The sequence below is a fragment of the Oncorhynchus tshawytscha genome, linkage group LG21, assembly GCF_018296145.1.
Source record: "Oncorhynchus tshawytscha isolate Ot180627B linkage group LG21, Otsh_v2.0, whole genome shotgun sequence".
Classification (NCBI taxonomy): Eukaryota; Metazoa; Chordata; class Actinopteri; order Salmoniformes; family Salmonidae; genus Oncorhynchus; species Oncorhynchus tshawytscha.
Genome location: NC_056449.1, coordinates 20293743 through 20305572, shown reverse-complemented (window position 1 = coordinate 20305572; position 11830 = coordinate 20293743). Strand labels below are relative to the sequence as shown.

The following is an 11830-nucleotide window of genomic DNA, read 5'->3' as shown; positions in this document are numbered from 1 at the left end:
GATACATTATTAATAAAAAACCCAGTTAATGCAGCTTTAAGCACGACAGTGATTGACAGACAGTAGCATGTTGGGAATAACATAGAAATAGTACTTTCGGTGCGCTGCGTCTATGCCTGAGTCTCAGTTAGTTCAGCTCAACAGACAATGTGACTCTGGTGTGCGTGTGCAGAATGCCGTACATCGGCCCCTCACTGTTGCCAAAAGTTCGTCTGGGATTAAAAAAGACATTGCTCCCTCTCTCCCACGAGCCCCCCCGTGTTCCTCTTTTCAGTATGCACTCATTCACTATGATGCTCGCCTAGCTGTGAGGAGCTTCTTGTGCCCGGCTCCCCTTGTGTGCGTAAAACTTTCTAATGAAATCCCAAATTTATTTTTGACCAATTTAGAATTCGTTCTACTTAGGGTCAAGAGGGATTCAAGACACTCAAAGAACTTTCCCTGCTAAAGAAAACTCAGGTATGTCAAGATTCGTTTAAAAAATATACATATTTTTGGGAAATCACACCCTGGAGCTGTGCCAAAATCAATTGTCGATAAAAACATTTGTAATGGTTTTTCAAAGTTATTTGGTAGACCTCACGCAAAAATGTCGGAAACAGTGGGTGCAATGGATTTGTATTACTTTCTAAGGATGTTAGGATGTGCCGCTTTAATTCCTTGGAGAAGGTAGTAGATGTGATTGGTTTAACAAGTACCTTTCTCTCTGTGAAGAATCATGGAGCCCATTTCTACAGCGGGAGGGGCTGAGGAAGAGCACCATGGAAACTACTCACCAAATCCAGTAAGTCCACTTTAAAAAACAGAGGATGACATGAAAACTAATTGATTTCTGGGACTCATTCTGCTGTCTACAAGTGCACCTTGCAAGAGGATTGGGGTACCATAACTCATGGATTTAATTAATAATTAATTCAGTTCTTACCCATTTATGTCAGAATAGAATAAAATTAAATCCCTATCTGCCTGTAACTGTTAACCCATCAAACCTGCATGCCATATATCAGATCTAGTTCTGATTTAGATTCTTTAAACATCCAGAAGGCCTACCAGTAATTGATCCATCTGCAAATAACAGGATGCTTTTTTAAAAAGTGCATTTGATCTTACAACAAAGCCATAGAAAAAGTTCTTAAAAACTCCACTTCATTAAGAAAGTGACATTCTTAAAACCCCAGGGGGTTTCACTGACCACTGGATATCTTTCTTGGGCCTCTCTATGCTGAGAATCAGTGTTTTACATCTGGCTGTCGTCGTGACCCTCCAGCTCAGATGCAGCTGTTGCTCCAAGCAGGAAGGTCAACCTCGAGGAGGAGAGCCCTCCCAAAGAGGACTACGAAACATGATGGGACAGGACCATCGTGGAGGAGCGTTGCTACAGTGGATGTCATGCTGTTTTGGAAAATTGCATTTACTCGATAAATAGGGAATAATAGTCTTTAATGTAAAAATATTCATGGCGCTTAACCTAAAAAACATGGCTGATTATAATAATCCAAAAATGGCTTTCTATAATGAGTTAGAACCACTAGATATTGATTGACAACATCGTGGCAAGGCAAAGTCGGACTGGGGTGATTCTTACCTTCCTTTTCTCCCTCTATTTATTCCTTGTGCCAGTCTGCAGAGGCGCCGCCTGGAAAGCACGCAGTGTCAGAGGCCTTGGAAGAGGTGCAGGAGGAGTTGATAGAACATCAACCTCTGGAGCAGGAAGACCTGAACTTTGAGAAATGGAAGCCCAAGCCCAAACCTAAGAGAACGCTCCACGAGAAAGCAGGCGATGTGAAGACATATCTATGGAATGCAGAAACCAGAGAGTTCATGGGCCGCACTGGGCATAGCTGGTGTAAGTAGAAGTGCTCAGTAGTAGCAGAACTGCATGTTGCGCTTACATATCATATCACACAAAATATTCCACCCCCAAGATAACAGCTAAAGCGTGTACATTATGCAGTGTTCAAAACTGCAACATTAGGTCTACTGACACATTGGTACTTAACCTCTTTATAGAGCCATTAACCTCTCTCATTTGTAATCATTACAATGTTAATCACCAATGGTTGAAGCAAAAGTGGTGGTTTCGTGGCTTATTGTTTTTGGGTGATGGGCTGGGATGGGCTGTAGCTGGGGGGGACCTCGTTCCTCGCCTCTGCTCACTGGACTGTGAGTGTGTGTGTCCCCGAGCTTCATGTTTACATAGGTGCACAGACAACTCTGTCCCGATGTGGACAAAAACAAGGCTGCCTGGGGACGGATTCCCGGCGGGAGTGCGCTGTTCCGGGCAGCGCACTGGCCAGGAATCACATTCCTCATACCCCTCACCTGGCTTTCCACTGCCTCTTTCCCAAAGCTCCCGTGAACTCTGCATTTGACCCTAGCGTGCTCGCGGCCTCACGGTCACAGGCGAACACATAGGGAGTAGACAAGTGACTGTTCGGCGCAGTCGTCAGACAAACTTTCTTGGCAGAGGCTGTTTCCTGGGGTTTCAGAGGCTGTTTCCTGGGGCTTGTTGAATCAGTGATGATGGAGCAGGGCTCTTGATCCGACAGCCTTGTTGCTATGTGACGCGTTTGGGTTTGAACTCTACCATACGAGAGCAGTCCAAGGAGCCAAGCTTTGAAAAACGTCTCAAGAAAGAGCATGTTCCTCCTGAAAACGTCAGAAGCTGAAAACTTGCTGTTTTTCATCATCGTGCCCAGTAAAACAGAAGACAAAAGGCCAGGCTCAGGAAAAGGAGCGATAGTTTCAGAAAGCAATGTATGCACACTTGTGAAGGAATGGGGCCCCATGTGCCCCCTGGCAAGAAAGGAGAGGGGACTGAGTTTGAAGTCTGTGATGTGTCTCCTGTGTGAGAGGAGTGTGAGAGGGGGACACATTAACAGAGTGGGGTGATTGGGGCTACTTGGAGCTGGCCATGGTTCTATGGCTGCAAAAGACCGTCACTACGATGGCAACCGGAGGTTCACTGTGTTCCTGAGTGAAAGGACTGCTGGGTGAATTCTCACTGAGCTCAAACAGTAAGGCCTTTGTGGGCTCAGGGGACGCAAGGCTGGCTGCAACTAGTCTCCTGTGAAATTGCCTGCGCAGTAAAAGCCTTTAGTTTAGGGCACGTTTGGGTTTGATTAGTTGCTAATGGACTAATTGCAATCGGGGGAGAACAATGGCAGTTCCCAGGGTTTTCTTTTTTTCATATAGTTCAGATAATGTGAATGAGTTTGTTAACAAATATATTTCATAACAAAATACAAACTGATTGGAGTGATTCCCATTTGCAGACTTGGAGAGACAACTCTTTTGTATTGGTTTAATTAACACAATAGTGAGCATCCTGAGCAAAGCCATTAGGAGTGTCTAGACAGCCCAGACAATTCCAACTTCCAACATAATAACAGGGGATTCATTATACTTCATTATATAGGCAATTCAAATCAATGACTTTCTGTTCTGATGCTGTGCTTGTGTCTTTCCAAATCACGCTGATAGCCATAACCACTGTTACCCTCGCCGTTCTTCTCATCATCTCCATGAAATTGAGTTATAATGACTGGTTTGAATTCATTCTCTTTATCTGCCATCCATGTTACCTCCTTCTAGTTCTGATCATCCTCTTCTACACGGCACTGTATGCATTCCTGGCGGCCATGTTTGGTGCCTGTATGTGGTGCCTCATGCTGTCTATCAGCCCCTACCATCCAACCCACAACGACAGGGTGATGCCACCAGGTAAATATAAACTCTAACCCACAACTCCCTATTTCTCTGTCATTCTATCCCTCTATCACTCCTCCATCCTTCTATCTGTCCATTCTATCTGAACGTAAGCACAGTTGACTGTCTATGGGTTTCCTTTGGCAGGTATGACGATGTCCCCACAACTGGATGGGCACTATGAGATCGCCTTCAATGCATCTGACCGCAAGTCTTGGAAGAAGTATGCAAAGCTAATGGAAGAACAACTAAGACGTGAGTCAGATGCATGATGGAATAGTTGGCATTTGGCCAAACTTGAATAGAAACATGAATTCCACCGTGAACATGACATTACCATGTTGATTCCAATGCTACTTTTAGCTGTACAAAAATGCGGGAGTGTGGGCTGAAAGTTAGCTGAGGATAGTGTTTGTTTGTGTTGGGTTCAATGGGATTCAAATGTTGGGGACATGTTGGGGAATGTTGGGAGTATGATATTGAAGCAGAACAGGCACACAGTAAGTTAATCCTCTCCCCCCACCTTCCCTACCTTTGTCCCATGCCCAAACCGCCACTGGCAGAACTGCATGCTGGGAAGGGAAGCCTCTTTGTGGGCAGAGCGTATCCATTGAGTTCTGCTACATTTTCCCCCTTCTTCAGTTCCCCGCTTTGGTCAGGCTGCCTGAATCAGAGGCCTGGCGGAACAATTGGTTTATTTATGGGAGCCCACCCCTCCCCATCCACCTCATGTCCCTATTTTTTCAACCAGTCACACTCCTTGACATACAGTAGCATATACCATTCTTTAAATTATCAATGGTGTTTCAGTGCTAACCATGAACCCCCCATGAAAAAAGGACAATTTTCTTTTATGTATCTCTTTCAGCATACAATGACGCCGTACAGGAGCAGAGGAACATCCAGTGTCCGCAGGACGCGTACTTCATGCAGGATGAACAAGGGGAAAGCGCAGAGAGGAAGGCGTGCCAGTTCAAGAGGTCCTGGCTGGGCGAGTGCTCGGGGCTCCAGGACCCCCACTTTGGATTCTCCCAGGGGAAACCCTGCATCCTCCTCCGAATGAACCGGGTAAGACACAGCTCAGATCAGATCGTAGAGATCTCCCCCATGGAGGACCCATTGTTATAACATCATTTTGTTGAGAAACAATGTTGTAAATCTATGCATATTTAAAATTCACAGTGGTTATCTTAATTTTTTTAACCTAGCAATAATATTAAAATGTTCATAATGGGGACAATAAAACTATATTCTACAGTAGAGTCACAGGAACGCTGTAATCATATCACAAGACCGTTTTTATCTGCTCCTCACAATGGCCACAAGATGATGCTATAGAGGGATAGTCTGATCCCAGATCTGTTTGGACTGTCTTTGCCAACTTCTATGAGCGTGCCAAGCACATTTGGCATGACAACGATCACAGGAGTCATTCTCCCAGCACAAACAGATCCAGGACCACACTATCCCTCTACAGCATCAGTCACCTAACATGAACTTCATCCTAAAGCTGCATATATAATCAGTGTTTGCTAACATATAGTGTTATCTGTGTTATAGACGTAAAGTAGAGTTTATCGATGAAATGGAGGATGCCATTGAGGTAATCTGAGATAGATAGATTTCAGTGACATCTTGTGGCCATTGTGAGGAGCAGATAAAAACAGTCTTGTTAAATGATTACAGCGTTCCTGTGAATCAAATCAATGTTATTGTTACCATTATATACTGTAGCATAGTTTTATTGTCCCCATTTTTAACGTTTTAGAATGAAACCTGGTGGGGATATCCAAAATGAATATTATCGCTAGGTAGAAAACGGAAGATAACCACTGTGAATTATAAATATGCACAGATTTACATGGTTTCTCATCAAAATGACGTTATAACAATACAAGGGTCATTTCTTTGCTCTCATTTCTTTCCCTGTAGATACTAGGCTATTTACCTGGCCATGGCACTCCCGTAAACGTGACCTGTGGAGTCAAGGTACAGTAACGATCAGCATTCCTCCCTCCAAACATCATCTCTTCGTTACTGAATATAATAACTGCTTTAGTCACCAAAATATAACTCACTGGGTGACCTCTCACTCTTTCAGAAAGGTGTGCCAGAAAGCTTAGGAGAACTTCAGTTCTTCCCAAAAAGCATTTTCAACCTGATGTACTACCCTTACTATGGGAAGCTGAGACATGTAAGTGAGGATTTTCAGCATCATGACTTACACTGTTGCTCTCATGATCTAGATTATATGCATGATCATAGTGACAATAGCCACTCAAGTTGCTTGTGTCCCATATCCCTTTTCCCAGGTAAACTACACAGCACCGGTGGTGGCCGTGCGTTTCAATGGGCTGCAATATGACACCCACATTGTTGTAAAATGCAAACTCAATGGCAAGGGCATCATCAATGATTCGCCTACCGATCGCTTCCTAGGCAGTGTGTCCTTCTCCTTCGATGTGGGCGCATAGTAGTATTCCCCATGCTGAATGCTGTCCCCATGACAACCAGGAGACAAGAGAATATAGGAAAAAATCTCATAATGTTGAATCCTTGTTTTGCATAAAATAGTTGACCAGCTTCTCTCTTCTCCCATTTCCTCATGTACTCTTGTGCCTTTTGCTGAAAAAAGCAATAATTTGGAATGTTATAGGATCATAAGCACACACACACACGACACAGACAGCTCACCAATAGTCTTGAGCACAAGCTAAGTATAGAAACTGAATATTACCATTGAATACTTAGCTAGATGAATGCCACTAGCTAGGTTTATGAAACACAAGGCAATCTCACAGGTAGTTCGTCTCTGTAGCTATGCAATTTATAATTTAAGACATTATTAATAGACATAAATACCCACTGTACAATAAGGATATAAGAGGAACATGTTAAGCACATTTTGATTTTAAATCAAATTGTGTACTAATTTCTTTTGAGTTTGTACTTTTCAACAGCATATCTATTGTGTTTTGTAGACTCCAAGGGCTACAATATGAAGAATGGTGAAGGCAGGACACTTTTACTTACACAGTAAGATAAACAGTAAATGACTAGGTTACATTTCAGGTTTTACATAGTAAGCTAAACAGTAAATGACTAGGTTAAATTTCAATAAGATAAACAGTAAATGACTAGGTTAAATTTCAATAAGATAAACAGTAAATGACTAGGTTACATTTCAATAAGATAAACAGTAAATGACTAGGTTACATTTCAGGTTTTACATAGTAAGCTAAACAGTAAATGACTAGGTTACATTTCAGTAAGATAAACAGTAAATGACTAGGTTACATTTCAGTAAGATAAACAGTAAATGACTAGGTTAAATTTCAATAAGATAAACAGTAAATGACTAGGTTACATTTCAGTAAGATAAACAGTAAATGACTAGGTTAAACAGTAAATGACTAGGTTACATTTCAGTAAGATAAACAGTAAATGACTAGGTTACATTTTAGTAAGATAAACAGTAAATGACTAGGTTACATTTCAGTAAGATAAACAGTAAATGACTAGGTTACATTTCAGTAAGATAAACAGTAAATGACTAGGTTACATTTCAGGTTTTGTTGTTGTTTTTTGATAGCTCCTTATTCTACATTTATTGATAATATACATTGAGTGTACAAAACATTAATATTGAGTTGCACCCCCGTTTGCTCTCATAACTGCCTCAATTTGTTGGGGCATGGGCTCTACAAGGTGTCGAAAGCATTCCACAGGGATGATGGCCCATGTTGCTCCAATGCTTCCCACAATTGTGTTAAGTTGGCTGGATGTCCTTTAGGTAGTGGACCATTGTTGATACACATGGGAAACTATTGAGTGTGAAAAACCCAGCAGCGTTGCAGTTCTTGACACAAACCGTTGTGCCTGGCACCTATTACCATACCCTGTTCAAAGGCACTGAAATCTTTTGTCTTGCCCATTCACCCTTTGAATGGCACACATACACAATCCATGTCTCAATTGTCTCAAGGCTTAAAAATCCATATTTAACCTGTCTCATCCCCTTCATCTACACGGATTGAAGTGGATTTAACAAGGGATCATAGCTTTCACCTGGATTTACCTGGTCAGTCTATGTCATGGAAAGAGCCGGTGTTCTTAATGTTTTGTATACTCAGTGTATGCTGCCATTTTGTTTTATTTTGTATGAACACAAGACTGCTACTGAGACTGTAATACTGCAGGCTGACTTTGATCTCTATATTAGCTGATGGAAAGTAAGATCTACTGTGGAAACCGACAGAGGTCACATTGTTGCTAAACTTGTACGCCAGTCTTGCACACTCTTCATGAAATAACAGGCTATTTTGATTTAGGCCTAGAATTAATCCTTGTTACAGTACCTTTGCTATGATTCTACTAAACCTGGTATCCATGTATTTATTCTGATATATACTATAATAAATACAATGTTGATAAGAACAATGCTTTTTTTCCCATAGGAATGTATTATATATTTTTTACATGCAACTCTTTTCTTACGTTGAAGGTTGTCAAGCACAGTATATTAAACATAACTTATTACACATGCACAAACAAGATAAAGTAATGACTATCTTTTAGCCATCATTCTCTGAAGGTCTACTTTGCCCAGATATACACTTCCCTACGTATTTATTTGGACCGTGAACCTAAAATTTCTCGATCATTTTGGATTTGAGATCAAATGTTTGTTTTTTTTGTATGAGGCGACAGAACAGAATGTCACCTTTCATTTGAGGGTATTTTCATATATATATCGGTTTTACCGTTTAGAAATTAAAGCACTTTATGTATCTAGTCCCCCCATTCGATGGTGTCATAAGTATTTGGATAAATTCACTTATAGTGTATTACATTTAGTTAAACGTTAAGTATTTGGTCCCATATTCATAGCACGCAATGACTACATCAAGCTTGTGCCTCTATGTAAGCTATTTATGCTTCTGTAATTCTCACTCATCATTATTCACGATTCATTCATGATTAGCCATAATCACGGTAGCCTCCATATTAATGTTGAAGTGTTCAGGAACATATTCTATTCTTATTTACAATAAAAGTGGCTACAAAATGACACAATACATTCTTTTCCATGTATTTCTATTGCGCAAAACATAATCCGTAAGGAAACACAACCAAAACAAACTGCAAATGCACCCATTGCCATCCAACAAATGTGAAGAGTCAAAAGTTTGATGCACTCATTGCGTGCTAGGAATATGGGACCAAATACTAAACTTTAGACAAAATGTGATACACTAAGGGTTGATTTCCGGGAAACAGACTAAGCCTAGTCTTGTACTAAAAAGCTATTTTAATGGAGATTCTCTACAAGCTTTTTAGTCTAGTACTAGACTTAGTCTGTTTCCAGAAAACCAACTCTATACGTGAATTAGTCCAAATGCTTATGACACATTGAAATAGGGGGACTAGATAAATAAAGTGCTTTAATTTCTAAATGGTAAAACTGATTTGAAAATACCCTCAAATAAAAGGTGACATTCTGTACTGTCGTGTACTGTACTGTACTCGTGTCAAATAATTGATCTCAAATCCAAAATGCTGGAGTAGAGTGCCAAATTAAAAGTTTTAGCTTCACTATCCAAATAAATAAGTAGTGGTGTGTATATTTAAAGGCATTGCAGAATGATTTATTCATTATGTTGATATGGTACAGTCAATGATCAAAACTGCCTAAGAAATATTAAAATGGTGAGCATTATGCCAATTCATATTGTTTAATAAAACCACTGTAGCAAATGTTAACAATAAACATTAAATTATATTGACTAATTGAACAATGTGTATCTGTCATGTACTATAAACATTAAGGAATTCACACAAAATCCTGAAAAAAAATGACATGATTTGACGCATCAAGTATAAAAACCACAACGTATCAAGTCAGATTAAATTACATTGTTTATTTGAGGCTTATGGATGCGCAAAACACTAAACAATATGGGAATCCAACCAATCCATTGGAGAGATTAAGTGTAGATCTATCCATTGTTCTCTGCAACACATTGAACTTCAATAGAAATAGGCTCATATGACCTTAAAAGGAGACAGAATTTGGGCACCTACTAATATACCAGTGATGACTGCACCCATAACATAGCACTGGGACGTCCATAATGGACACTCTATTCCCTTTATCATGCACTACTTTTGAACAGGGCCTATAGAGAATACAGTTCCTTCATAAAGTATTCACACCCCTTGACTTTTTCCACATTTTGTTGTTACAGTCTGAATTTAAAATGGATTGAATTGAGATTGGTTGGTCATTGGCCTACACACAACACTCCATTTCAAAGTGAAATTATGTTTTTTGAAATCTCTGAAATGTCTTGAGTTAATAAGTATTCATAGGAGAAAACTGAGGATGGATTAAGAACATTGTAGTTACTCCACAATACTAACCTAATTGAAAGAGTGAAAAGAAGGAAGCCTCTACAGAATATAAATATTCCAAAACATGTATCCTGTTTGCAACAAGCCATTAAATACTGCAGAAAAATTGGCTAAGCAATTTACTTCTTGTCCTGAATACAAAGCGTTATGTTTGGTGCAAATCCAATACAACACATTACTAAGTACCACTCTCCATATTTTCAAGCATAGTGGTGGCTGCATTATGTTATGGGTATGCTTGTTATTGTGAAGGACTGGGGAGGTTTTCAGGATACAAAATAAATGGAATGGAGCCAAGCACAGACAAAATCCTAGAGGAAAACCCAGTTCAGTCTGCTTTCCACCAGATATTGGGAGATTAATTTACCTGACAGCAGGATAATAACCTAAAACACATGGCCAAATGTACACTGGAGTTGTTTACCAAGAAGACTGTGTTCCCTGAGTGGACGAGTTACAGTTTTGACTTAAATCTGCAAAAAGATCTACGGCATGACTTGAAAATGGTTGATTAACAAAAGATCAACAACCAATTCTACATAGCTTGAAGAATTTAGAAAATAAAATGGGCAAATATTGTACTATCCAGGTTTCGAAAGCTCTTAAGAGACTTACCCAGAAAGACTCACAGTTGCCAAAGTTGCTTCTATAAATGATTCACTCAGGGGTGTGAATACTTATGTGTACAGAACAAAAACATAATTGCAACATGCAACAATTTCAAAGGTTTTACTGAGTTACAGTTCATATAAGGAAATCAGTCAATTAAATTAGGTGCAGCCATAGGTGGGCCTAGTATGGCATAGGCCCACCCACTTGGGAGCCAGGCCCAACCAATCAGAATAATTTTTTTCTCCACAAAAGGGCGTTATTACAGACAGAAATACTCCTCAGTTTCATCAGCTGTCCGGTTGGCTGGTCTCAGATGATAGCGCAGGTGAAGAAGCCGGATGTGGAGGTCCTGGGCTGGCGTGGTTACATGTGGTCTGCGGTTTTGAGGCGGTTGTGCATACTGCCAAATTCTCTAAAACGACGTTGGAGGCAGCTTATGGTAGAGCAATGAACATTAAATTATCTGGCAATAGCTCTGATGGACATTCGTCCAGTCAGCATGCCAATTGCACGCTCCCTCAAAACTTGACATCTGTGGCATTGCGCTGTGTGACAAAACTGCACGAGTGGTCTTTTATTGTCCCCAGCACAAGGTGCACCTGTGTAATTATCATGCTGTTTAATCGGCTTCTTGATAACCCATCCACCTGACAGGTGTGGTGTATCTTGGCAAAGGAGAAACACTCACTAACAGGGATGTAAACAAACAACATTTGAGAGAAATAAGCTATTTGCGCATATAGGAACATTGCTGGGGTCTTTTACTTCAGCTCATGGGACCAACACTTTACATGTTGCGTTTATATTTTTGTTCAGTTTAAAATTAGATATTTTATATTTATATTTTATATTTTAAAACATGCTTTCACTTTGTCATTATGGGGTACTGTGTGTAGATGGGTGAGAAAAATATACAGTGGGGCAAAAAAGTATTTAGTCAGCCACCAATTGTGCAAGTTCTCCCACTCAAAAAGATGAGAGAGGCCTGTAATTTTAATCATAGGTACACTTCAACTATGACAGACAAAATGAGAAAAAAAATCCAGAAAATCACATTGTAGGATTTTTTATGAATTTATTTGCAAATTATGATGGA

General features: G+C 40.1%; 1 protein-coding gene across 4 annotated transcripts; it reads left to right on the top strand.

Annotated features, from left to right (window-relative positions):
* The first annotated feature begins 286 nt into the window (after positions 1-286).
* On the top strand, positions 287-7276 carry LOC112221088 (protein ATP1B4). 4 transcript variants are annotated; one of them, XM_042303190.1, is made up of 11 exons: positions 287-459; positions 715-784; positions 1621-1846; positions 3595-3723; positions 3856-3963; positions 4577-4776; positions 5641-5697; positions 5810-5902; positions 6021-6780; positions 6943-7070; positions 7126-7276. In XM_042303190.1, exons 2-9 carry the CDS (start codon positions 719-721, stop codon positions 6180-6182), a joined length of 1041 nt encoding a protein of 346 aa, XP_042159124.1. In that variant the 5' UTR covers positions 287-459; positions 715-718; the 3' UTR covers positions 6183-6780; positions 6943-7070; positions 7126-7276. The 4 variants fall into 4 exon arrangements, with proteins under 4 accessions (XP_042159124.1, XP_042159122.1, XP_042159123.1 ...); XM_042303188.1 differs by having other exon boundaries at positions 6021-6849; positions 6885-7070; XM_042303189.1 differs by lacking the exon at positions 6943-7070 and having other exon boundaries at positions 6021-6849.
* Positions 7277-11830: the final 4554 nt, after the last annotated feature.

Excerpts from the sequence above, each read along its gene's own strand:
- LOC112221088 (XM_042303190.1), top strand. The coding sequence starts at position 719 with ATGGAGCCCATTTCTACAGCGGGAGGGGCTGAGGAAGAGCACCATGGA. Across the intron at positions 3,964-4,576 it reads AATGGAAGAACAACTAAGAC|CATACAATGACGCCGTACAG; the intron begins GTGAGTCAGATG and ends TATCTCTTTCAG. Across the intron at positions 5,698-5,809 it reads ACGTGACCTGTGGAGTCAAG|AAAGGTGTGCCAGAAAGCTT; the intron begins GTACAGTAACGA and ends TCACTCTTTCAG.